The sequence below is a fragment of the Coregonus lavaretus genome (assembly GCF_964263955.1).
Source record: "Coregonus lavaretus genome assembly, chromosome: 25".
In the NCBI taxonomy this organism is placed as follows: domain Eukaryota; kingdom Metazoa; phylum Chordata; class Actinopteri; order Salmoniformes; family Salmonidae; genus Coregonus; species Coregonus lavaretus.
In genome coordinates this window covers 45,868,048-45,895,699 of record NC_140012.1, presented here as the reverse complement: position 1 = coordinate 45,895,699, position 27,652 = coordinate 45,868,048, and the positions used below count along the sequence as shown (strand labels likewise).

Here is a 27,652-nt window from a genome sequence, read left to right as displayed (position 1 = left end):
AGTAGGAGCTGAATATGGACTACTCTGGGAGGAATGGCAGTAGGGGCTGAATATGGACTACTCTGGGAGGAATGGTAGTAGGGGCTGAATATGGACTACTCTGGGAGGAATGGCACAAAGTAGGGGCTGAATATGGACTACTCTGGGAGGAATGGCACAAAGTAGGGGCTGAATATGGACTACTCTGGGAGGAATGGCAGTAGGGGCTGAATATGGACTACTCTGGGAGGAATGGTAGTAGGGGCTGAATATGGACTACTCTGGGAGGAATGGTAGTAGGGGCTGAATATGGACTACTCTGGGAGGAATGGTAGTAGGAGCTGAATATGGACTACTCTGGGAGGAATGGTAGTAGGGGCTGAATATGGACTACTCTGGGAGGAATGGTAGTAGGGGCTGAATATGGACTACTCTGGGAGGAATGGCACAAAGTAGGGGCTGAATATGGACTACTCTGGGAGGAATGGCAGTAGGGGCTGAATATGGACTACTCTGGGAGGAATGGTAGTAGGGGCTGAATATGGACTACTCTGGGAGGAATGGTAGTAGGGGCTGAATATGGACTACTCTGGGAGGAATGGCACAAAGTAGGGGCTGAATATGGACTACTCTGGGAGGAATGGTAGTAGGGGCTGAATATGGACTACTCTGGGAGGAATGGTAGTAGGAGCTGAATATGGACTACTCTGGGAGGAATGGCACAAAGTAGGGGCTGAATATGGACTACTCTGGGAGGAATGGCACAAAGTAGGGGCTGAATATGGACTACTCTGGGAGGAATGGCACAAAGTAGGGGCTGAATATGGACTACTCTGGGAGGAATGGTTGAGTTGTCATGGCAAAGTAGGGGCTGAATATGGACTACTCTGGGAGGAATGGTAGTAGGGGCTGAATATGGACTACTCTGGGAGGAATGGCACAAAGTAGGGGCTGAATATGGACTACTCTGGGAGGAATGGTAGTAGGAGCTGAATATGGACTACTCTGGGAGGAATGGTAGTAGGGGCTGAATATGGACTACTCTGGGAGGAATGGTAGTAGGGGCTGAATATGGACTACTCTGGGAGGAATGGTAGTAGGGGCTGAATATGGACTACTCTGGGAGGAATGGTAGTAGGGGCTGAATATGGACTACTCTGGGAGGAATGGCACAAAGTAGGGGCTGAATATGGACTACTCTGGGAGGAATGGTAGTAGGAGCTGAATATGGACTACTCTGGGAGGAATGGTAGTAGGGGCTGAATATGGACTACTCTGGGAGGAATGGTAGTAGGAGCTGAATATGGACTACTCTGGGAGGAATGGTAGTAGGGGCTGAATATGGACTACTCTGGGAGGAATGGCAGTAGGGGCTGAATATGGACTACTCTGGGAGGAATGGTAGTAGGAGCTGAATATGGACTACTCTGGGAGGAATGGCAGTAGGGGCTGAATATGGACTACTCTGGGAGGAATGGTAGTAGGGGCTGAATATGGACTACTCTGGGAGGAATGGTAGTAGGGGCTGAATATGGACTACTCTGGGAGGAATGGCACAAAGTAGGGGCTGAATATGGACTACTCTGGGAGGAATGGCAGTAGGGGCTGAATATGGACTACTCTGGGAGGAATGGTAGTAGGGGCTGAATATGGACTACTCTGGGAGGAATGGTAGTAGGGGCTGAATATGGACTACTCTGGGAGGAATGGCACAAAGTAGGGGCTGAATATGGACTACTCTGGGAGGAATGGTAGTAGGGGCTGAATATGGACTACTCTGGGAGGAATGGTAGTAGGAGCTGAATATGGACTACTCTGGGAGGAATGGCACAAAGTAGGGACTGAATATGGACTACTCTGGGAGGAATGGTAGTAGGAGCTGAATATGGACTACTCTGGGAGGAATGGTAGTAGGGGCTGAATATGGACTACTCTGGGAGGAATGGCAGTAGGGGCTGAATATGGACTACTCTGGGAGGAATGGCACAAAGTAGGGGCTGAATATGGACTACTCTGGGAGGAATGGTAGTAGGGGCTGAATATGGACTACTCTGGGAGGAATGGTAGTAGGGGCTGAATATGGACTACTCTGGGAGGAATGGTAGTAGGGGCTGAATATGGACTACTCTGGGAGGAATGGTAGTAGGAGCTGAATATGGACTACTCTGGGAGGAATGGCACAAAGTAGGGGCTGAATATGGACTACTCTGGGAGGAATGGTAGTAGGGGCTGAATATGGACTACTCTGGGAGGAATGGTAGTAGGAGCTGAATATGGACTACTCTGGGAGGAATGGCACAAAGTAGGGGCTGAATATGGACTACTCTGGGAGGAATGGTAGTAGGGGCTGAATATGGACTACTCTGGGAGGAATGGTAGTAGGAGCTGAATATGGACTACTCTGGGAGGAATGGCACAAAGTAGGGGCTGAATATGGACTACTCTGGGAGGAATGGTAGTAGGGGCTGAATATGGACTACTCTGGGAGGAATGGTAGTAGGAGCTGAATATGGACTACTCTGGGAGGAATGGCACAAAGTAGGGGCTGAATATGGACTACTCTGGGAGGAATGGTAGTAGGAGCTGAATATGGACTACTCTGGGAGGAATGGTAGTAGGGGCTGAATATGGACTACTCTGGGAGGAATGGCAGTAGGGGCTGAATATGGACTACTCTGGGAGGAATGGCACAAAGTAGGGGCTGAATATGGACTACTCTGGGAGGAATGGTAGTAGGGGCTGAATATGGACTACTCTGGGAGGAATGGTTGAGTTGTCATGGCAAAGTAGGGGCTGAATATGGACTACTCTGGGAGGAATGGTAGTAGGGGCTGAATATGGACTACTCTGGGAGGAATGGCACAAAGTAGGGGCTGAATATGGACTACTCTGGGAGGAATGGTAGTAGGGGCTGAATATGGACTACTCTGGGAGGAATGGTAGTAGGGGCTGAATATGGACTACTCTGGGAGGAATGGTAGTAGGGGCTGAATATGGACTACTCTGGGAGGAATGGTAGTAGGGGCTGAATATGGACTACTCTGGGAGGAATGGCACAAAGTAGGGGCTGAATATGGACTACTCTGGGAGGAATGGTAGTAGGAGCTGAATATGGACTACTCTGGGAGGAATGGTAGTAGGGGCTGAATATGGACTACTCTGGGAGGAATGGTAGTAGGAGCTGAATATGGACTACTCTGGGAGGAATGGTAGTAGGGGCTGAATATGGACTACTCTGGGAGGAATGGTAGTAGGGGCTGAATATGGACTACTCTGGGAGGAATGGCACAAAGTAGGGGCTGAATATGGACTACTCTGGGAGGAATGGTTGAGTTGTCATGGCAAAGTAGGGGCTGAATATGGACTACTCTGGGAGGAATGGTTGAGTTGTCATGGCAAAGTAGGGGCTGAATATGGACTACTCTGGGAGGAATGGTTGAGTTGTCATGGCAAAGTAGGGGCTGAATATGGACTACTCTGGGAGGAATGGTTGAGTTGTCATGGCAAAGTAGGGGCTGAATATGGACTACTCTGGGAGGAATGGTTGAGTTGTCATGGCAAAGTAGGGGCTGAATATGGACTACTCTGGGAGGAATGGTTGAGTTGTCATGGCAAAGTAGGGGCTGAATATGGACTACTCTGGGAGGAATGGTAGTAGGGGCTGAATATGGACTACTCTGGGAGGAATGGTTGAGTTGTCATGGCACAAAGTAGGGGCTGTTGACAGCAACTGAAACTGCAAGTCACTCTGTATAAGAAGGTTTGCTAAATGTCTAAAATGTCAATTTAAAAAGAGCCTTACTTTAGCCGTAGCATCTTTAATGGACAGACTCAGTGTTTGTTCCTGCTCCTGGAGTCTGCAAGGGAAGATGGAGAGAGGTGGAATGTCAATGAAACTAACAATGGTCCATGAGCATCAGACAGTCAGGCACATGACGTAGACATGACGTAGACATGACGTAGACATGACGTAGACATGACGTAGACATGAAAACATGGAATAGGCATATAGTTTCAGTATGATCACATTACCATCATTAATATCACATCATATAGTTTCAGTATGATCACATTACCATCATTAATATCACATCATATAGTTTCAGTATGATCACATCACCATCATTAATATCACATCATATAGTTTCAGTATGATCACATTACCATCATTAATATCACATCATATAGTTTCAGTATGATCACATTACCATCATTAATCTCACATCATATAGTTTCAGCATGATCACATCACCATCATTAATATCACATCATATAGTTTCAGTATGATCACATTACCATCATTAATATCACATCATATAGTTTCAGTATGATCACATCACCATAATTAATACCTGAAACAAAACAGAGCATGAAATCATTCACACTCGATGGGAGTCAAACCAACATGATATTCCATAAAGCCAAACATTGGGAGTAAAGATGCACTCTGACTGGTATATCACATGACCCTAGATAACCAGTCATGACCCTAGATAACCAGTCATGACCCTAGATAACCAGTCATGACCCTAGATAACCAGTCATGACCCTAGATAACCAGTCATGACCCTAGATAACCAGTCATGACCCTAGATAACCAGTCATGACCCTAGATAACCAGTCATGACCCTAGATAACCAGTCATGACCCTAGATAACCAGGATGTTGTATGAGGAAAGGGAGCCACGAATTGGTTAGAACAGTAACTGCAGGAGAGGACGGACACCATATTTTCAATAACCCAACTGATGACATCATCACCCATTCATCTGTATCTGATCTATGTCTCTCCAGTCTGAGACCTGTCACGTCTCTCCACTCTGAGACCTGTCACGTCTCTCCACTCTGAGACCTGTCACGTCTCTCCACTCTGAGACCTGTCACGTCTCTCCACTCTGAGACCTGTCACGTCTCTCCACTCTGAGACCTGTCACGTCTCTCCAGTCTGAGACCTGTCACGTCTCTTCAGTCTGAGACTCGGCACAAACATACATCAATGGAGCACACAGATGATCGTATTATCACATTCACCTGAATTATTAGAATATTACTTACAATTCTGTATTAATATCAGTGATGTAGTAGTAGAAAGGTAATGGGTAACTACACTACATGGCCAAAAGTATGTGGACATCTGCTCGTCGAATATCTTGTTCTAAAATCATGGGCATTAATATGGAGTTGGTCCCCCCTTTGCTGCTATAACAGCCTCCACTCTTCTTGGAAGGCTTTCCACTAGATGTTGGAACATTGCTGCGGGGAATTGCTTCCATTCAGAGCATTAGTGAGGTCGGGCACCGATGTTGGGCGATTAGGCCTGGCTCGCAGTCGGCGTTCCAATTAATCCCAAAGGTGTTCAATGGGGTTGAGGTCAGGGCTCTGTGCAGGCCAGTCAAGTTCTTTCACACCGATTTCGACAAACCATTTCTGTATGGACCTCGCTTTGTGCATGGGGGCATTGTCATGCTGAAACAGGAAAGGACCTTCCCCAAACTGTTGCCACAAAGTTGGAAGCACAGAATCGTCTAGAATGTCATTGTATGCTGTAGCATTAAGATTTCCCTTCACTGGAACTAAGGGGCCTAGCCCGAACCATGAAAAACAGCCCCAACCATTATTCCTCCTCCACCAAACTTTACAGTTGGCACTATGCATTCGGCAGGTAGCGTTTTCCTGGCATCTGCCAAACCCAGGTTCGTCCATCGGACTACCAGATGGTGAAGCGTGACTCATCACTCCAGAGAACACGTTTCCACTGCTCCAGAGTCCAATGGCGGCGAGCTTTACACCACTCCAGCCGACACTTGGCATTGCGCATGGTGATCTTAGGCTTGTGTGCGGCTGCTCGGCCATGGAAACCCATTTCATGAAGCTCCCGACAAACTGTTCTTGTGCTGACGTTGCTTCCAGAGGCAGTTTGGAACTCGGTAGTGAGTGTTGCAGCAGAGGACAGACGATTTTTACGCGCTACGTGCTTCAGCACTCAGCGGTCCCATTCTGTGAGCTTGTGTGGCCTACCACTTCTCGGCTGAGCCGTTGTTGCTCCTAGACGTTTCCACTTCACAATAACAGCACTTACAGTTGACCAGGGAAGCTCTAGCAGGGCAGAAATTTGACGAACTGACTTGTAGAAAAGGTGGCATAGGATGCCATGTTGAAAGTCACTTCAGTACGGGCCATTGTTTGTCTATGGAGATTGCATGGCTGTGTGCTCAATCAGCAACGGGTATGGCTGAAATAAGCGAATCCGCTAATTTGAAGAGGGGTCCACATACAGTGTATAACCAGAGGACGAGATAAGACAAACAACCACCGATATAAACCAAAACGTAGGACATTTTTAGAACTGTTGTTTGTATGTTGATTGTATTTTAATGTCGGCCTATAGGGAAGATAGGTCCTGTGGAGATGTTCATATTAAAACATTTATTCTTCTTTTTTAAGTTCCTAACTTGTTTGATAAGATTAGTACAGATTTTCTCAGGGGACCCAACATTGGGAGAGAGTGATCCTGGAGCAGTTAGAGTTAGGATTAGTACTGACCTGAGTATGCCTTCAGGAGTAGATACACAAATCCTGGTCCTGTTCTGTGATGTCACCAGGTCGTCGAGGGCATGACCCATGTCTCTGAGCTGGGTGTGGCTACAGCTGCGCAGGGCGGGGCCTTCCACCTCCTCTGTCTGTAGCTCCTCCTCTTCCTGCTGGATCTGGTGCTCCAGGCTGCAACTCCGAGACTGCAGCTCTCCTAGTCTCCACTGCAGCTCTGCCATCTCCGCCTGGGGGCAGGCCCGAGGGCAGAGAGCAGGGTCAGAGGTCAGGCCTGTATTCGTAAAGAGTCATCTCAGAGTAGGAGTGCTGATCTAGGATCAATTTTGCCTTCTAGATAATAATACATGTGATTATACAGACAGGGGGACATGATCTTAGATCAGCACTTCTACTGGATCTCAATTCAACAATTTACAGGGCATGGGACATTTCTTCATTCAACCAGTGTATGACAGGATCCATTAACAGGGCATGGGACATTTCTTCATTCAACCAGCGTATGACAGGATCCATTAACAGGGCATGGGACATTTCTTCATTCAACCAGTGTATGACAGGATCCATTAACAGGGCATGGGACATTTCTTCATTCAACCAGTGTATGACAGGATCCATTAACAGGGCATGGGACATTTCTTCATTCAACCAGTGTATGACAGGATCCATTTACAGGGCATGGGACATTTCTTCATTCAACCAGTGTATGACTGCATCCATTAACAGGGCATGGGACATTTCTTCATGGGCACAACTGGGTATTACCTGTAATATTTATGCTGCAGGCCTATCTAACTACTACATTCTACAATGCTCTTAACTGTATAATTGTTGAGTGTACAACAATGAGAATGTACTGGGGGCATTGCACAAACCAAAAAGCATTTGATTGAATTCAAACAGGCAAAGGTGTCAAAAAGGCCCTGTTATTTTCAGTAATCTCTACTCACCTCCACCACACGTTTCTCCTGCAGCAAACGCTCTCTCCTTTGGAGTGGACCCTGGACGGTTTCAGCCACTTCCTTTCCGTCACTCTCCACCTCATCCCTTTAACACGTCAAAACCATAAGGAAAAAAGACAAAAACAGCTATGTTAGGATCCTGGCAGCGCTGTTCTGTTATTCAGCTAAACTATCATCCTGGCAGCACTGTTCTGTTATTCAGCTAAACTATCATCCTGGCAGAGCTGTTCTGTTATTCAGCTAAACTATCATCCTGTAGGTATGTGTTATTCAGCTAAACTATCATCCTGTAGGTCTGTGTTACTCAGCTAAACTATCATCCTGGCAGCGCTGTTCTGTTATTCAGCTAAACTATCATCCTGGCAGCACTGTTCTGTTATTCAGCTAAACTACCATCCTGGCAGCGCTGTTCTGTTATTCAGCTAAACTATCATCCTGGCAGCGCTGTTCTGTTATTCAGCTAAACTACCATCCTTGCAGTGCTTTTCTGTTATTCAGCTAAACTATCATTCTGTAGGTCTGTGTTATTCAGCTGCTAAACTATCATCCTGGTAGAGCTGATCTGTTATTCTGGTAAACTATCATCCTGTAGGTATGTGTTATTCAGCTAAACTACCATCCTGTAGGTTTGTGTTACTCAGCTAAACTATCATCCTGTAGGTCTGTGTTACTCAGCTAAACTATCATCCTGTCGGTCTGTGTTATTCAGCTAAACTATCATCCTGTAGGTATGTGTTATTCAGCTAAACTATCATCCTGGCAGCACTGTTCTGTTATTCAGCTAAACTATCATCCTGTCGGTCTGAGTTATTCAGCTAAACTACCATCCTGTAGGTCTGTGTTACTCAGCTAAACTATCATCCTGGCAGCACTGTTCTGTTATTCAGCTAAACTATCATCCTGGCAGAGCTGTTCTGTTATTCAGCTAAACTATCATCCTGGTAGTGGTGTTCTGTTATTCAGCTAAACTATCATTTGGCAGAGCTGTTCTGTTATTCAGCTAAACTATCATCCTGGCAGAGCTGTTCTGTTATTCAGCTAAACTATCATCCTGGCAGAGCTGTTCTGTTATTCAGCTAAACTATCATCCTGGCAGAGCTGTTCTGTTATTCAGCTAAACTATCATCCTGGCAGAGCTGTTCTGTTATTCAGCTAAACTATCATCCTGTAGGTATGTGTTATTCAGCTAAACTATCATCCTGTAGGTCTGTGTTACTCAGCTAAACTATCATCCTGGTAGCGCTGTTCTGTTATTCAGCTAAACTATCATCCTGGCAGAGCTGTTCTGTTATTCAGCTAAACTATCATCCTGGCAGAGCTGTTCTGTTATTCAGCTAAACTATCATCCTGTCGGTCTGTGTTACTCAGCTAAACTATCATCCTGTAGGTCTGTGTTACTCAGTTAAACTATCATCCTGTCGGTCTGTGTTACTCAGCTAAACTATCATCCTGTAGGTATGTGTTATTCAGCTAAACTATCATCCTGTAGGTCTGTGTTACTCAGCTAAACTATCATCCTGGTAGCGCTGTTCTGTTATTCAGCTAAACTATCATCCTGGCAGAGCTGTTCTGTTATTCAGCTAAACTATCATCCTGGCAGAGCTGTTCTGTTATTCAGCTAAACTATCATCCTGTCGGTCTGTGTTACTCAGCTAAACTATCATCCTGTAGGTCTGTGTTACTCAGTTAAACTATCATCCTGTCGGTCTGTGTTACTCAGCTAAACTATCATCCTGTAGGTATGTGTTATTCAGCTAAACTATCATCCTGTAGGTCTGTGTTACTCAGCTAAACTATCATCCTGGTAGCGCTGTTCTGTTATTCAGCTAAACTATCATCCTGGCAGAGCTGTTCTGTTATTCAGCTAAACTATCATCCTGGCAGAGCTGTTCTGTTATTCAGCTAAACTATCATCCTGTCGGTCTGTGTTACTCAGCTAAACTATCATCCTGTAGGTCTGTGTTACTCAGTTAAACTATCATCCTGTCGGTCTGTGTTACTCAGCTAAACTATCATCCTGTCGGTCTGTGTTATTCAGCTAAACTATCATCCTGGTAGCGCTGTTCTGTTATTCAGCTAAATTATCATCCTGGAAGAGCTGTTCTGTTATTCAGCTAAACTATCATCCTGGCAGCACTGTTCTGTTATTCAGCTAAACTATCATCCTGGTAGCGCTGTTCTGTTATTCAGCTGAACTATCATCCTGGCAGAGCTGTTCTGTTATTCAGCTAAACTATCATCCTGGCAGCACTGTTCTGTTATTCAGCTAAACTATCATCCTGGTAGCGCTGTTCTGTTATTCAGCTAAACTATCATCCTGGTAGAGCTGTTCTGTTATTCAGCTAAACTATCATCCTGGCAGAGCTGTTCTGTTATTTAGCTAAACTATCATCCTGGCAGAGCTGTTATGTTATTCAGCTAAACTATCATCCTGTAGGTCTGTGTTACTCAGCTAAACTATCATCCTGTCAGTCTGTGTTACTCAGCTAAACTATCATCCTGGCAGCACTGTTCTGTTATTCAGCTAAACTATCATCCTGGTAGCGCTGTTCTGTTATTCAGCTAAACTATCATCCTGGTAGCGCTGTTCTGTTATCCAGCTAAACTATCATCCTGGCAGAGCTGTTCTGTTATTCAGCTAAACTATCATCCTGGTAGCGCTGTTCTGTTATTCAGCTGAACTATCATCCTGGCAGAGCTGTTCTGTTATTCAGCTAAACTATCATCCTGGCAGCACTGTTCTGTTATTCAGCTAAACTATCATCCTGGTAGCGCTGTTCTGTTATTCAGCTAAACTATCATCCTGGTAGAGCTGTTCTGTTATTCAGCTAAACTATCATCCTGGCAGAGCTGTTCTGTTATTCAGCTAAACTATCATCCTGGCAGAGCTGTTATGTTATTCAGCTAAACTATCATCCTGTAGGTATGTGTTATTCAGCTAAACTATCATCCTGGCAGCACTGTTCTGTTATTCAGCTAAACTATCATCCTGTCGGTCTGAGTTATTCAGCTAAACTACCATCCTGTAGGTCTGTGTTACTCAGCTAAACTATCATCCTGGCAGCACTGTTCTGTTATTCAGCTAAACTATCATCCTGGCAGAGCTGTTCTGTTATTCAGCTAAACTATCATCCTGGTAGTGGTGTTCTGTTATTCAGCTAAACTATCATTTGGCAGAGCTGTTCTGTTATTCAGCTAAACTATCATCCTGGCAGAGCTGTTCTGTTATTCAGCTAAACTATCATCCTGGCAGAGCTGTTCTGTTATTCAGCTAAACTATCATCCTGGCAGAGCTGTTCTGTTATTCAGCTAAACTATCATCCTGGTAGTGGTGTTCTGTTATTCAGCTAAACTATCATTTGGCAGAGCTGTTCTGTTATTCAGCTAAACTATCATCCTGGCAGAGCTGTTCTGTTATTCAGCTAAACTATCATCCTGGCAGAGCTGTTCTGTTATTCAGCTAAACTATCATCCTGGCAGAGCTGTTCTGTTATTCAGCTAAACTATCATCCTGGCAGAGCTGTTCTGTTATTCAGCTAAACTATCATCCTGTAGGTATGTGTTATTCAGCTAAACTATCATCCTGTAGGTCTGTGTTACTCAGCTAAACTATCATCCTGGTAGCGCTGTTCTGTTATTCAGCTAAACTATCATCCTGGCAGAGCTGTTCTGTTATTCAGCTAAACTATCATCCTGGCAGAGCTGTTCTGTTATTCAGCTAAACTATCATCCTGTCGGTCTGTGTTACTCAGCTAAACTATCATCCTGTAGGTCTGTGTTACTCAGTTAAACTATCATCCTGTCGGTCTGTGTTACTCAGCTAAACTATCATCCTGTCGGTCTGTGTTATTCAGCTAAACTATCATCCTGGTAGCGCTGTTCTGTTATTCAGCTAAATTATCATCCTGGAAGAGCTGTTCTGTTATTCAGCTAAACTATCATCCTGGCAGCACTGTTCTGTTATTCAGCTAAACTATCATCCTGGTAGCGCTGTTCTGTTATTCAGCTGAACTATCATCCTGGCAGAGCTGTTCTGTTATTCAGCTAAACTATCATCCTGGCAGCACTGTTCTGTTATTCAGCTAAACTATCATCCTGGTAGCGCTGTTCTGTTATTCAGCTAAACTATCATCCTGGTAGAGCTGTTCTGTTATTCAGCTAAACTATCATCCTGGCAGAGCTGTTCTGTTATTCAGCTAAACTATCATCCTGGCAGAGCTGTTATGTTATTCAGCTAAACTATCATCCTGTAGGTCTGTGTTACTCAGCTAAACTATCATCCTGTCAGTCTGTGTTACTCAGCTAAACTATCATCCTGGCAGCACTGTTCTGTTATTCAGCTAAACTATCATCCTGGTAGCGCTGTTCTGTTATTCAGCTAAACTATCATCCTGGTAGCGCTGTTCTGTTATCCAGCTAAACTATCATCCTGGCAGAGCTGTTCTGTTATTCAGCTAAACTGTCATCCTGTAGGTATGTGTTATTCAGCTAAACTATCATCCTGTAGGTCTGTGTTACTCAGCTAAACTATCATCCTGGCAGCACTGTTCTGTTATTCAGCTAAACTATCATCCTGGCAACACTGTTCTGTTATTCAGCTAAACTATCATCCTGGTAGCGCTGTTCTGTTATTCAGCTAAACTATCATCCTGGCAGCACTGTTCTGTTATTCAGCTAACCTATCATCCTGGCAGAGCTGTTCTGTTATTCAGCTAAACTATCATCCTGGCAGCACTGTTCTGTTATTCAGCTAAACTATCATCCTGGCAGAGCTGTTCTGTTATTCAGCTAAACTATCATCCTGTAGGTATGTGTTATTCAGCTAAACTATCATCCTGTAGGTCTGTGTTACTCAGCTAAACTATCATCCTATAGGTCTGTGTTACTCAGCTAAACTATCATCCTGTCGGTCTGTGTTATTCAGCTAAACTATCATCCTGTCGGTCTGTGTTACTCAGCTAAACTATCATCCTGTCGGTCTGTGTTACTCAGCTAAACTATCATCCTGTCGGTCTGTGTTATTCAGCTAAACTATCATCCTGTAGGTATGTGTTATTCAGCTAAACTATCATCCTGGCAGAGCTGTTCTGTTATTCAGCTAAACTATCATCCTGGCAGAGCTGTTATGTTATTCAGCTAAACTATCATCCTGTAGGTCTGTGTTACTCAGCTAAACTATCATCCTGTCAGTCTGTGTTACTCAGCTAAACTATCATCCTGGCAGCACTGTTCTGTTATTCAGCTAAACTATCATCCTGGTAGCGCTGTTCTGTTATTCAGCTAAACTATCATCCTGGTAGCGCTGTTCTGTTATCCAGCTAAACTATCATCCTGGCAGAGCTGTTCTGTTATTCAGCTAAACTATCATCCTGGCAGAGCTGTTCTGTTATTCAGCTAAACTATCATCCTGGCAGAGCTGTTCTGTTATTCAGCTAAACTATCATCCTGTAGGTATGTGTTATTCAGCTAAACTATCATCCTGTAGGTCTGTGTTACTCAGCTAAACTATCATCCTGGTAGCGCTGTTCTGTTATTCAGCTAAACTATCATCCTGGCAGAGCTGTTCTGTTATTCAGCTAAACTATCATCCTGGCAGAGCTGTTCTGTTATTCAGCTAAACTATCATCCTGTCGGTCTGTGTTATTCAGCTAAACTATCATCATGTAGGTCTGTGTTACTCAGCTAAACTATCATCCTGTAGGTCTGTGTTACTCAGTTAAACTATCATCCTGTCGGTCTGTGTTACTCAGCTAAACTATCATCCTGTCGGTCTGTGTTATTCAGCTAAACTATCATCCTGGTAGCGCTGTTCTGTTATTCAGCTAAATTATCATCCTGGCAGAGCTGTTCTGTTATTCAGCTAAACTATCATCCTGGCAGCACTGTTCTGTTATTCAGCTAAACTATCATCCTGGTAGAGCTGTTCTGTTATTCAGCTAAACTATCATCCTGGCAGAGCTGTTCTGTTATTCAGCTAAACTATCATCCTGGCAGAGCTGTTATGTTATTCAGCTAAACTATCATCCTGTAGGTCTGTGTTACTCAGCTAAACTATCATCCTGTCAGTCTGTGTTACTCAGCTAAACTATCATCCTGGCAGCACTGTTCTGTTATTCAGCTAAACTATCATCCTGGTAGCGCTGTTCTGTTATTCAGCTAAACTATCATCCTGGTAGCGCTGTTCTGTTATCCAGCTAAACTATCATCCTGGCAGAGCTGTTCTGTTATTCAGCTAAACTGTCATCCTGTAGGTATGTGTTATTCAGCTAAACTATCATCCTGTAGGTCTGTGTTACTCAGCTAAACTATCATCCTGGCAGCACTGTTCTGTTATTCAGCTAAACTATCATCCTGGCAACACTGTTCTGTTATTCAGCTAAACTATCATCCTGGTAGCGCTGTTCTGTTATTCAGCTAAACTATCATCCTGGCAGCACTGTTCTGTTATTCAGCTAACCTATCATCCTGGCAGAGCTGTTCTGTTATTCAGCTAAACTATCATCCTGGCAGCACTGTTCTGTTATTCAGCTAAACTATCATCCTGGCAGAGCTGTTCTGTTATTCAGCTAAACTATCATCCTGTAGGTATGTGTTATTCAGCTAAACTATCATCCTGTAGGTCTGTGTTACTCAGCTAAACTATCATCCTATAGGTCTGTGTTACTCAGCTAAACTATCATCCTGTCGGTCTGTGTTATTCAGCTAAACTATCATCCTGTCGGTCTGTGTTACTCAGCTAAACTATCATCCTGTCGGTCTGTGTTACTCAGCTAAACTATCATCCTGTCGGTCTGTGTTATTCAGCTAAACTATCATCCTGTAGGTATGTGTTATTCAGCTAAACTATCATCCTGGCAGAGCTGTTCTGTTATTCAGCTAAACTATCATCCTGGCAGAGCTGTTCTGTTATTCAGCTAAACTATCATCCTGGCAGAGCTGTTCTGTTATTCAGCTAAACTATCATCCTGGCAGAGCTGTTCTGTTATTCAGCTAAACTATCATCCTGTAGGTATGTGTTATTCAGCTAAACTATCATCCTGTAGGTCTGTGTTACTCAGCTAAACTATCATCCTGGTAGCGCTGTTCTGTTATTCAGCTAAACTATCATCCTGGCAGAGCTGTTCTGTTATTCAGCTAAACTATCATCCTGGCAGAGCTGTTCTGTTATTCAGCTAAACTATCATCCTGTCGGTCTGTGTTATTCAGCTAAACTATCATCATGTAGGTCTGTGTTACTCAGCTAAACTATCATCCTGTCGGTCTGTGTTACTCAGCTAAACTATCATCCTGTCGGTCTGTGTTATTCAGCTAAACTATCATCCTGGTAGCGCTGTTCTGTTATTCAGCTAAATTATCATCCTGGCAGAGCTGTTCTGTTATTCAGCTAAACTATCATCCTGGCAGCACTGTTCTGTTATTCAGCTAAACTATCATCCTGGTAGCGCTGTTCTGTTATTCAGCTGAACTATCATCCTGGCAGAGCTGTTCTGTTATTCAGCTAAACTATCATCCTGGCAGCACTGTTCTGTTATTCAGCTAAACTATCATCCTGGTAGCGCTGTTCTGTTATTCAGCTAAACTATCATCCTGGTAGAGCTGTTCTGTTATTCAGCTAAACTATCATCCTGGCAGAGCTGTTCTGTTATTCAGCTAAACTATCATCCTGGCAGAGCTGTTCTGTTATTCAGCTAAACTATCATCCTGTAGGTCTGTGTTACTCAGCTAAACTATCATCCTGTCAGTCTGTGTTACTCAGCTAAACTATCATCCTGGCAGCACTGTTCTGTTATTCAGCTAAACTATCATCCTGGTAGCGCTGTTCTGTTATTCAGCTAAACTATCATCCTGGTAGCGCTGTTCTGTTATCCAGCTAAACTATCATCCTGGCAGAGCTGTTCTGTTATTCAGCTAAACTGTCATCCTGTAGGTATGTGTTATTCAGCTAAACTATCATCCTGTAGGTCTGTGTTACTCAGCTAAACTATCATCCTGGCAGCACTGTTCTGTTATTCAGCTAAACTATCATCCTGGTAGCGCTGTTCTGTTATTCAGCTAAACTATCATCCTGGCAGCACTGTTCTGTTATTCAGCTAACCTATCATCCTGGCAGAGCTGTTCTGTTATTCAGCTAAACTATCATCCTGGCAGCACTGTTCTGTTATTCAGCTAAACTATCATCCTGGCAGAGCTGTTCTGTTATTCAGCTAAACTATCATCCTGTAGGTATGTGTTATTCAGCTAAACTATCATCCTGTAGGTCTGTGTTACTCAGCTAAACTATCATCCTATAGGTCTGTGTTACTCAGCTAAACTATCATCCTGTCGGTCTGTGTTACTCAGTTAAACTATCATCCTGTAGGTCTGTGTTACTCAGCTAAACTATCATCCTGTAGGTCTGTGTTACTCAGTTAAACTATCATCCTGTTGGTCTGTGTTATTCAGCTAAACTATCATCCTGTCGGTCTGTGTTACTCAGCTAAACTATCATCCTGGTAGCGCTGTTCTGTTATTCAGCTAAACTATCATCCTGGCAGCACTGTTCTGTTATTCAGCTAAACTATCATCCTGGCAGAGCTGTTCTGTTATTCAGCTAAACTATCATCCTGGTAGCGCTGTTCTGTTATTCAGCTAAACTATCATCCTGGCAGAGCTGTTCTGTTATTCAGCTAAACTATCATCCTGTAGGTCTGTGTTACTCAGCTAAACTATCATCCTGTAGGTATGTGTTATTCAGCTAAACTATCATCCTGTAGGTCTGTGTTATTCCATTCCAGTAGGAACACACAGGGTTTCAGCCTCACCTGACTAACTTCCTGTTATGAGGGCTATTTCTGACAGCTGTCCCCTCAACCCTCCTTAAATACTTTCCAATAATACAGTTTATGCTGACTAAAATAACATTATGGGCAGTTGGCTGGGTTTAGGTTGCACAGAGGAGTGGATACCCTCTCCTACTTGTGAAGGTGAGTTTGTAAACTACAGAGTTTGTGTAAGCGTTGCAGTAACACTACTGACCTGTGGTCCTCTCAGAGTCTCTGGATATTCCTACTATGTGTTGTGGTGTGTTGTAGTGTAGTAATGGTACTAACCTGTGGTCCTCCATCCTGGTGAGGGCGCTGTGTACTGCCTTTCTGAGTCTCTGGAGGAACAGAGCCACAGTTGGCTGTCTTGAGGGGAGCGTCAGCCTCAGTGAACTCCTCTCTCTATGCAGCTCCTCCAGCTTCTTACCAAAACGCTCAGCTGAAACAACAGCACACAGTTCTGGGTCATGGACCAGAAATAATCCTCTACCACTGGCCTCTCCTCTCCTACTGGCCTCTCCACTACTACTGGCCTCTCCTCTACTACTACTGGCCTCTCCTCTACTACTACTGGCCTCTCCTCTACTACTACTGGCCTCTCCTCTACTACTACTGGCCTCTCCTCTACTACTACTGGCCTCTCCTCTACTACTACTGGCCTCTCCTCTACTACTACTGGCCTCTCCTCTACTACTACTGGCCTCTCCTCTACTACTACTGGCCTCTCCTCTACTACTGGCCTCTCCTCTACTACTGGCCTCTCCTCTACTACTACTGGCCTCTCCTCTACTACTACTGGCCTCTCCTCTACCACTGGCCTCTCCACTACTACTGGCCTCTCCTCTACTACTACTGGCCTCTCCTCTACTACTACTGGCCTCTCCTCTACTACTACTGGCCTCTCCTCTACTACTACTGGCCTCTCCTCTACTACTACTGGCCTCTCCTCTACTACTACTGGCCTCTCCTCTACTACTACTGGCCTCTCCTCTTCTACTACTGGCCTCTCCTCTACTACTGGCCTCTCCTCTACTACTGGCCTCTCCACTACTACTGGCCTCTCCTCTACTACTACTGGCCTCTCCTCTACTACTACTGGCCTCTCCTCTACTACTGGCCTCTCCTCTACTACTGGCCTCTCCTCTACTACTACTGGCCTCTCCTCTACTACTACTGGCCTCTCCTCCACTACTACTGGCCTCTCCTCCACTACTACTGGCCTCTCCTCCACTACTACTGGCCTCTCCTCTACTACTACTGGCCTCTCCTCTACTACTACTGGCCTCTCCTCTACTACTACTGGCCTCTCCTCTACTAATGGCCTCTCCTCTACAACCACTGGCCTCTCCTCTACTACAACTGGCCTCTGCTCTACTAATGGCCTCTGCTCTACTACTGGCCTCTCCTCTACTAATGGCCTCTGCTCTACTAATGGCCTCTGCTCTACTACTGGCCTCTCCTCTACTACTACTGGCCTCTCCTCTACTACTACTGGCCTCTCCTCTACTACTACTGGCCTCTCCTCTACTACTGGCCTCTACACTACTACTGGCCTCTCCTCTACTACTACTGGCCTCTCCTCTACTACCACTGGCCTCTCCTCTACTACTACTGGCCTCTCCACTACTACTACTGGCCTCTCCTCTACTACTGGCCTCTCCTCTACTAATGGCCTCTGCTCTACTAATGGCCTCTGCTCTACTACTGGCCTCTCCTCTACTACTACTGGCCTCTCCTCTACTACTACTGGCCTCTCCTCTACTACTAATGGCCTCTCCTCTACTACTACTGGCCTCTCCTCTACTACTACTGGCCTCTCCTCTACTACTACTGGCCTCTCCTCTACTACTACTGGCCTCTCCTCTACTACTACTGGCCTCTCCTCTACTACTACTGGCCTCTCCTCTACTACTACTGGCCTCTCCTCTACTAATGGCCTCTCCTCTACTAATGGCCTCTCCTCTACTAATGGCCTCTCCTCTACCAATGGCCTCTCCTCTACCAATGGCCTCTCCTCTACCACTGGCCTCTCCTCTACCACTGGCCTCTCCTCTACCACTGGCCTCTCCTCTACCACTGGCCTCTCCTCTACCACTGGCCTCTCCTCTACCACTGGCCTCTCCTCTACCACTAGCCTCTCCTCTACCACTGGCCTCTCCTCTACTACTGGCCTCTCCTCTACTACTGGCCTCTCCACTACTACTGGCCTCTCCTCTACCACTGGCCTCTCCTCTACCACTAGCCTCTCCTCTACCACTGGCCTCTCCTCTACCACTGGCCTCTCCTCTACCACTGGCCTCTCCTCTACCACTGGCCTCTCCTCTACTACTGGCCTCTCCACTACTACTGGCCTCTCCTCTACTACTGGCCTCTCTACTACTGGCCTCTCCTCCAGTACCACTGGCCTCTCCTCTACTAATGGCCTCTCTACTACTACTGGCCTCTCCTCTACTACTGGCCTCTCCTCTACTACCACTGGCCTCTCCTCTACTAATGGCCTCTCCACTACTACTGGCCTCTCCACTACTACTGGCCTCTCCTCTACTACTACTGGCCTCTCCTCTACTACTGGCCTCTCCACTACTACTACTGGCCTCTCCTCTACTACTACTGGCCTCTCCTCTACTACTGGCCTCTCCACTACTACTAATGGCCTCTCCACTACTACTGGCCTCTCCTCTACTACTGGCCTCTCCTCTACTACTAATGGCCTCTCCACTACTACTAATGGCCTCTCCACTACTACTAATGGCCTCTCCTCTACTACTACTGGCCTCTCCACTACTACTGGCCTCTCCACTACTACTACTGGCCTCTCCGCTACTACTGGCCTCTCCTCTACTACTACTGGCCTCTCCTCTACTACTACTGGCCTCTCCTCTACTAATGGCCTCTCCTCTACTAATGGCATCTCCTCTCCACTACTACTGGCCTCTCCTCTACTACTGGCCTCTCCTCTACTAATGGCCTCTCCTCTACTAATGGCCTCTGCTCTACTAATGGCCTCTGCTCTACTAATGGCCTCTGCTCTACTAATGGCCTCTGCTCTACTAATGGCCTCTGCTCTACTAATGGCCTCTGCTCTACTAATGGCCTCTCCTCTACTAATGGCCTCTCCTCTACTAATGGCCTCTCCTCTACCACTGGCCTCTCCTCTACCACTGGCCTCTCCTCTACCACTGGCCTCTCCTCTACCACTGGCCTCTCCTCTACCACTGGCCTCTCCACTACTACTGGCCTCTCCACTACTACTGGCCTCTCCTCTACTACTGGCCTCTCCACTACTACTGGCCTCTCCTCTACTACTGGCCTCTCCTCTACTACTGGCCTCTCCTCTACTACTACTGGCCTCTCCTCTACTACTGGCCTCTACACTACTACTGGCCTCTACACTACTACTGGCCTCTCCTCTACTACTACATGGTCTCTCCTCTACTACTACTGGCCTCTCCTCTACTACTACTGGCCTCTCCTCTACTACTGGCCTCTCCTCTACTACTGGCCTCTCCACTACTACTACTGGCCTCTCCACTACTACTACTGGCCTCTCCTCTACTACTGGCCTCTCCTCTACTACTGGCCTCTCCACTACTACTGGCCTCTCCTCTACTACTACTGGCCTCTCCTCTACTACTACTGGCCTCTCCTCTACCACTGGCCTCTCCACTACTACTGGCCTCTCCTCTACTACTACTGGCCTCTCCTCTACTACTACTGGCCTCTCCTCTACTACTACTGGCCTCTCCTCTACTACTACTGGCCTCTCCTCTACCACTGGCCTCTCCTCTACTACTGGCCTCTCCTCTACTACTACTGGCCTCTCCTCTACTACTACTGGCCTCTCCTCTACCACTGGCCTCTCTACTACTACTGGCCTCTCCACTACTACTACTGGCCTCTCCTCTACTACTACTGGCCTCTCCACTACTACTACTGGCCTCTCCTCTACTACTACTGGCCTCTCCACTACTACTACTGGCCTCTCCTCTACTACTACTGGCCTCTCCTCTACTACTGGCCTTTCTTCTACTACTGGCCTCTCCTCTACTACTACTGGCCTCTCCACTACTACTACTGGCCTCTCCTCTACTACTACTGGCCTCTCCTCTACTACTACTGGCCTTTCTTCTACTACTGGCCTCTCCTCTACTACTACTGGCCTCTCCACTACTACTACTGGCCTCTCCTCTACTACTACTGGCCTCTCCTCTACTACTACTGGCCTCTCCACTACTACTACTGGCCTCTCCTCTACTACTACTGGCCTCTCCTCTACTACTGGCCTTTCTTCTACTACTGGCCTCTCCACTACTACTACTGGCCTCTCCACTACTACTACTGGCCTCTCCTCTACTACTAATGGCCTCTCCTCTAAAACTACTGGCCTCTCCTCTACTACTACTGGCCTCTCCTCTACTACTACTGGCCTCTCCTCTACTACTACTGGCCTCTCCTCTACTACTACTGGCCTCTCCTCTACTACTACTGGCCTCTCCTCTACTACTACTGGCCTCTCCTCTACTACTACTGGCCTCTACACTACTACTACTGGCCTCTCCTCTACTACTGGCCTCTCCTCTACTACTACTGGCCTCTCCTCTACTACTGGCCTCTCCTCTACTACTGGCCTCTCCTCTACTACTGGCCTCTCCTCTACTACTGGCCTCTCCACTACTACTACTGGCCTCTCCACTACTACTACTGGCCTCTCCACTACTACTACTGGCCTCTCCACTACTACTACTACTGGCCTCTCCACTACTACTACTGGCCTCTCCTCTACTACTACTGGCCTCTCCTCTACTACTGGCCTCTCCTCTACTACTACTGGCCTCTCCTCTACTACTACTGGCCTCTCCACTACTACTACTGGCCTCTCCTCTACTACTACTGGCCTCTCCTCTACTACTACTGGCCTCTCCTCTACTACTGGCCTCTCCTCTACTACTGGCCTCTCCTCTACTACTGGCCTCTCCTCTACTACTGGCCTCTCCTCTACTACTGGCCTCTCCTCTACTACTGGCCTCTCCTCTACTACTACTGGCCTCTCCTCTACTACTGGCCTCTCCTCTACTACTGGCCTCTCCTCTACTACTGGCAGCATTCCTCCTCCTCCAAACACGGCGAGTTGAGTTTACGCCAAAGAGCTCGATTTTGGTCTCATCTGACCACAACACTTTCACCCAGTTCTCCTCTGAATCATTCAGATGTTCATTGGCAAACTTCAGACGGCCCTGTATATGTGCTTTCTTGAGCAGGGGGACCTTGCAGGCGCTGCAGGATTTCAGTCCTTCACGGCGTAGTGTGTTACCAATTGTTTTCTTGGTGACTATGGTCCCAGCTGCCTTGACAAGATCCTCCCGTGTAGTTCTGGGCTGATTCCTCACCGTTCTCATGATCATTGCAACTCCACGAGTTGAGACATGCATGGAGCACCAGGCCGAGGGAGATTGACAGTTATTTTGTGTTTCTTCCATTTGCGAATAATCGCACAAACTGTTGCCATCACAGTTTACAACTCTGTTGTGTCCTCCTCCCAGAGTGCGAAGAGCCTTGGCGTGACCCTGGACAACACCCTGTCGTTCTCCGCTAACATCAAGGCGGTGACCCGATCCTGTAGGTTCATGCTCTACAACATTCGGAGAGTACGACCCTGCCTTACACAGGAAGCGGCACAGGTCCTAATCCAGGCACTTGTCATCTCCCGTCTGGATTACTGCAACTCGCTGTTGGCTGGGCTCCCTGCCTGTGCCATTAAACCCCTACAACTCATCCAGAATGCCGCAGCCCGTCTGGTGTTCAACCTTCCCAAGTTCTCTCACGTCACCCCGCTCCTCCGCACACTCCACTGGCTTCCAGTTGAAGCTCGCATTTGCTACAAGACCATGGTGCTTGCCTACGGAGCTGTGAGGGGAACGGCAACTCCGTACCTTCAGGCTCTGATCAGTCCCTACACCCAAACGAGGGCATTGCGTTCATCCACCTCTGGCCTGCTGGACCCCTACCTCTGCGGAAGCACAGTTCCCGCTCAGCCCAGTCAAAACTGTTCGCTGCTCTGGCACCCCAATGGTGGAACAAGCTCCCTCACGAAGTCAGGACAGCGGAGTCACTCACCACCTTCCGGAGACACTTGAAACCCCACCTCTTTAAGGAATACCTGGGATAGGATAAAGTAATCCTTCTACCCCCCCTTACCCCACCCCAAAGAAAGAAAAAAAGAAAAAGGAAAACATATTGTAAAGTGGTTATCCCACTGGCTATAAGGTGAATGCACCAATTTGTAAGTCGCTCTGGATAAGAGCGTCTGCTAAATGACGTAAATGTAAATGATTTCATAGTTTTGATGTCTTCACTATTATTCTACAAAGTAGAAAATAGTAATAATAAAGAAAAACCCTGGAATGAGTAGGTGTGTCCAAACCTTTGACTGGTAGTGTATATACACACTGTGATGTCCCTCCCACTCGGTCTGCTGGGATCTCCTGTTTGGTAGTCTGCTTGTTGCAGGAGGCCAGTGGGCGGAGCTGGCAGGATCGTCAGCTGATGTTGCGCCCCTGGGCAGGCTTGGCCTGTAGGCTATAAAGGGTGTACGCGACCAATAACATTTGACCTCTCTTTCCTTCTTTCTTTCTGAAGCCTATTTGATTTTGAGTTTATAAAGTTTCTATGTGAAAACTACTTCTAACATGCATACTTTCAGTTGTTCCAAACTCACTTCACTAAAGAGGGAGGCTGGTGCACTCCTGGAACTCCTATTATGGTGTTTCCTAATAATTTGAAAGATTGTTCAGAAAACCAGGTGTTTTAATCGTACTGTCTTTACACACAATTCTATTTATATTCCGGTCTCTGACATTACTTGTTCTGATATTTCTTAATGTCTTTATTTTTATGGATTGTGTGTTGATTTATTATTGCTAGTTATTACTGCACTGTTGGAGCTACAAACACAAGCATTTTGCTGCACCTGCAATAACGTCTGCAAATCTGTGTACATTTACATTACATTACATTTACGTCATTTAGCAGACGCTCTTATCCACATTCACCTTATAGCCAGTGGGAAAACCACTTTACAATTATTATTATTATTATTTTTTTTTTTAAATGGGGGGGTGGGGTAAGGGGGGGGGCGGGGGGGTAGAAGGATTACTTTATCCTATCCCAGGTGTTCCTTAAAGAGGTGGGGTTTCAAATGTCTCCGGAAGGTGGTGTACGAGACCAATACACTTTTAAAGTTCTGATCATCAAGGAGCCATGATAAGAATACATGGTTAGTTAATTTAGGGAGACTGAGTAGACAAACTGTTTCTAGGCTTTCTTTCTAAGGAGTCGACCACAAAAAGCATCTGAGACAAACAACCACCCCTATTCTTGGGCAAGAATTGGCGGGAGACAGCTGAGCGCATTTTGGAAAGAGACACGCCATATCTTTACCACACCCCTCTCCCCTTCTTCTTGTTGCAACATTGAAAATTATACTCAAGACACATTATCTTCACACATATTTGAGATGCTTTTCACTGACAGCCACAACCCAGCTAGCTAGACGCACGCTAACAGGCACAGGCCTACGCACGATCCACCAGGAAGGCAGGAGACATCTGCATATTAAGCCCATAGAAACACATTGGGCTTATTCTGGACAGCCCTCTCGCTTCTCCTCTTCCTCTCTGCTGAACCTCCCTCACCGGAGAAAGCATCAGAGTGAGCGAAACAGCACCCTTTTGTCTTACTACATGCAGCCCATGTACCTGATGCTTTCTGGACAGAAATCATATGACATGCCACACTCTTTTGGTCCAGATAGAATCAGATGGTCAACACATACTGAGACAGAGGGGAGCTGTTTCGCTCTAATGCTTTATTTGAGATTGATGTGTCTTTCTGTCGGCGTGCGTCTCGGTCCCAAAAATGATCAATATTTTTATATTTTATTTGGACGGGCAAGGAGGTACGGTAGGGCGGGCCAGGCCCCCTAAGGCCGGCCCTGAGACTACACAACATGAACAAATGTCTTAGTGTCACACAAAGTCTTTATTTCAATCTTCTCTCACCTGAGTCATACTCATCCTCCAGGATAGCCTTCTGCTGTAGTCTCTGTAGCTTCAGCATCATGGACTGAATCTGAGACAGGAACAGAGAGATCAGTAGTCACTGTGAAACATCTGCCACAGACAGAAATATGTGAAGACTAATACCAGGTTTGCTTTACATTACCGAGTACAGAATTTAACTATTATAGCAAAATGTAGCTCTTCTAAATGACCCCATACTGTGGCTTGCAAAAGTATTCATCCCCCTTGGCATTTTTCCTATTTTGTTGCCTTACAACCTGGAATTAAAATGGAAGTCAATACTTTGTAGAGCCACCTTTTGCAGCAATCACAGCTGCAAGTCTCTTGGGGTATGTCTCTATAAGCTTGGCACATCTAGCCACTGGGATTTTTGCCCATTCTTCAAGGCAAAACTGCTCCAGCTCCTTCAAGTTGGATGTGTTCCGCTGGTGTACAGCAATCTTTAAGTCATACCACAGATTCTCAATTGGATTGAGGTCTGGGCTTTGACTAGGCCATTCCAAGACATTTCAATGTTTCCCCTTAAACCACTTGAGTGTTGCTTTAGCAGTATGCTTAGGGTCATTGTCCTGCTGGAAGGTGAACCTCCGTCCCAGTCTCAAATCTCTGGAAGACTGAAACAGGTTTCCCTCAAGAATTTCCCTGTATTTAGCGCCATCCATCATTCCTTCAATTCTGACCAGTTTCCCAGTCCCTGCCAATGAAAAACATCCCCACAGCATGATGCTGCCACCACCATGCTTCACTGTAGGGATGGTATTCTCGGGGTGATGAGAGGTGTTGGGTTTGCGCCAGACATAGTGTTTTCCTTGATGGCCAAAAAGCTCAATTTTTGTCTAATCTGACCAGAGTACCTTCTTCCATGTTTGGGGAGTCTCCCACATGGCTTTTGGCGAACACCAAACGTGTTTGCTTATTTTTTTCTTGAAGCAATGGCTTTTTTCTGGCCACTCTTCCGTAAAGCCCAGCTCTGTGGAGTGTACGGCTTAAAGTGGTCCTATGGACAGATACTCCAATGTCCGCTGTGGAGCTTTGCAGCTCCTTCAGGGTTATCTTTGGTCTCTTTGTTGCCTCTCTGATTAATGCCCTCCTTGCCTGGTCCATGAGTTTTTGTGGGAGGCCCTCTCTTGGCAGGTTTGTTGTGGTGCCATATTCTTTCCATTTTTTAAAAATGGATTTAATGTTGCTCCGTGGGATGTTTCGGATATTTTTTTATAACCCAACCCTAATCTGTACTTCTCCACAACTTTGTCCCTGACCTGTTTGGAGAGCTCCTTGGTCTTCATGGTGCCGCTTGCTTGGTGGTGCCCCTTGCTTAGTGGTGTTGCAGACTCTGGGGCCTTTCAGAACAGGTGTATATATACACTCAGATCATGTGACAGATCATGTGACACTTAGAATACACACAGGTGGACTTTATTTAACTAATTATGTGACTTCTGAAGGTAATTGGTTGCACCAGATCTTATTTAGGGTCTTCATAGCAAAGGGGGTGAATACAAATGCACGCACCACTTTTCCGTTATTTATTTTTTAGAATTTTTTGAAGCAAGTAATTTTTTTCATTTCACTTCACCAATTTTGACTATTTTGTGTATGTCCATTACATGAAACCCAAATAAAAATCCATTTAAATTACAGGTTGTAATGCAACAAAATAGGAAAAACGCCAAGGGGGATGAATACTTTTGCAAGGCACTGTATGTATAAAACAAGTCCATGGTGCAAGACATACCTTAGTATTAGTACGGTTCTATGGTGAAAGACATACCTTAGTATTAGTACGGTTCTATGGTGAAAGACATACCTTAGTATTAGTACGGTTCTATGGTGAAAGACATACCTTAGTATTAGTACGGTTCTATGGTGAAAGACATACCTTAGTATTAGTACGGTTCTATGGTGAAAGACATACCTTAGTATTAGTACGGTTCTATGGTGAAAGACATACCTTAGGGTTAGTACGGTTCTATGGTGAAAGACATACCTTAGTATTAGTACGGTTCTATGGTGAAAGACATACCTTAGTATTAGTACGGTTCTATGGTGAAAGACATACCTTAGTATTAGTACGGTTCTATGGTGCAAGACATACCTTAGTATTAGTACGGTTCTATGGTGAAAGACATACCTTAGTATTAGTACGGTTCTATGGTGAAAGACATACCTTAGGGTTAGTACGGTTCTATGGTGAAAGACATACCTTAGTATTAGTACGGTTCTATGGTGAAAGACATACCTTAGTATTAGTACGGTTCTATGGTGAAAGACATACCTTAGTATTAGTACGGTTCTATGGTGAAAGACATACCTTAGTATTAGTACGGTTCTATGGTGAAAGACATACCTTAGTATTAGTACGGTTCTATGGTGAAAGACATACCTTAGTATTAGTACGGTTCTATGGTGCAAGACATACCTTAGTATTAGTACGGTTCTATGGTGCAAGACATACCTTAGTATTAGTACGGTTCTATGGTGAAAGACATACCTTAGGGTTAGTACGGTTCTATGGTGAAAGACATACCTTAGTATTAGTACGGTTCTATGGTGAAAGACATACCTTAGTATTAGTACGGTTCTATGGTGAAAGACATATCTTAGGGTTAGTACGGTTCTATGGTGAAAGACATACCTTAGGGTTAGTACGGTTCTATGGTGAAAGACATATCTTAGTATTAGTACGGTTCTATGGTGAAAGACATACCTTAGGGTTAGTACGGTTCTATGGTGCAAGACATACCTTAGTATTAGTACGGTTCTATGGTGAAAGACATACCTTAGTATTAGTACGGTTCTATGGTGAAAGACATACCTTAGTATTAGTACGGTTCTATGGTGAAAGACATACCTTAGTATTAGTACGGTTCTATGGTGAAAGACATACCTTAGTATTAGTACGGTTCTATGGTGAAAGACATACCTTAGGGTTAGTACGGTTCTATGGTGAAAGACATACCTTAGTATTAGTACGGTTCTATGGTGCAAGACATACCTTAGTATTAGTACGGTTCTATGGTGCAAGACATACCTTAGTATTAGTACGGTTCTATGGTGAAAGACATACCTTAGGGTTAGTACGGTTCTATGGTGAAAGACATACCTTAGGGTTAGTACGGTTCTATGGTGAAAGACATACCTTAGTATTAGTACGGTTCTATGGTGAAAGACATACCTTAGTATTAGTACGGTTCTATGGTGAAAGACATACCTTAGTATTAGTACGGTTCTATGGTGAAAGACATACCTTAGTATTAGTACGGTTCTATGGTGAAAGACATACCTT

At 45.5% G+C, this 27,652-nt stretch overlaps 1 protein-coding gene across 1 annotated transcript in view; it reads right to left on the bottom strand.

Annotated features, from left to right (window-relative positions):
* The window catches only part of LOC311100942 (uncharacterized protein), a 127,752-nt gene that overhangs the window by 66,076 nt on the left and 34,024 nt on the right, over positions 1–27,652 (bottom strand). The window contains exons 4-8 of the mRNA XM_084141918.1: positions 24,346–24,415; positions 16,577–16,727; positions 7,476–7,572; positions 6,523–6,755; positions 3,782–3,836 (exon numbers count right to left, since the gene is read on the bottom strand). Coding sequence (XP_083998044.1) covers positions 3,782–3,836; positions 6,523–6,755; positions 7,476–7,572; positions 16,577–16,727; positions 24,346–24,415 — 606 coding nt within the window. The remainder of the gene's footprint in view (positions 1–3,781; positions 3,837–6,522; positions 6,756–7,475; positions 7,573–16,576; positions 16,728–24,345; positions 24,416–27,652) is intronic.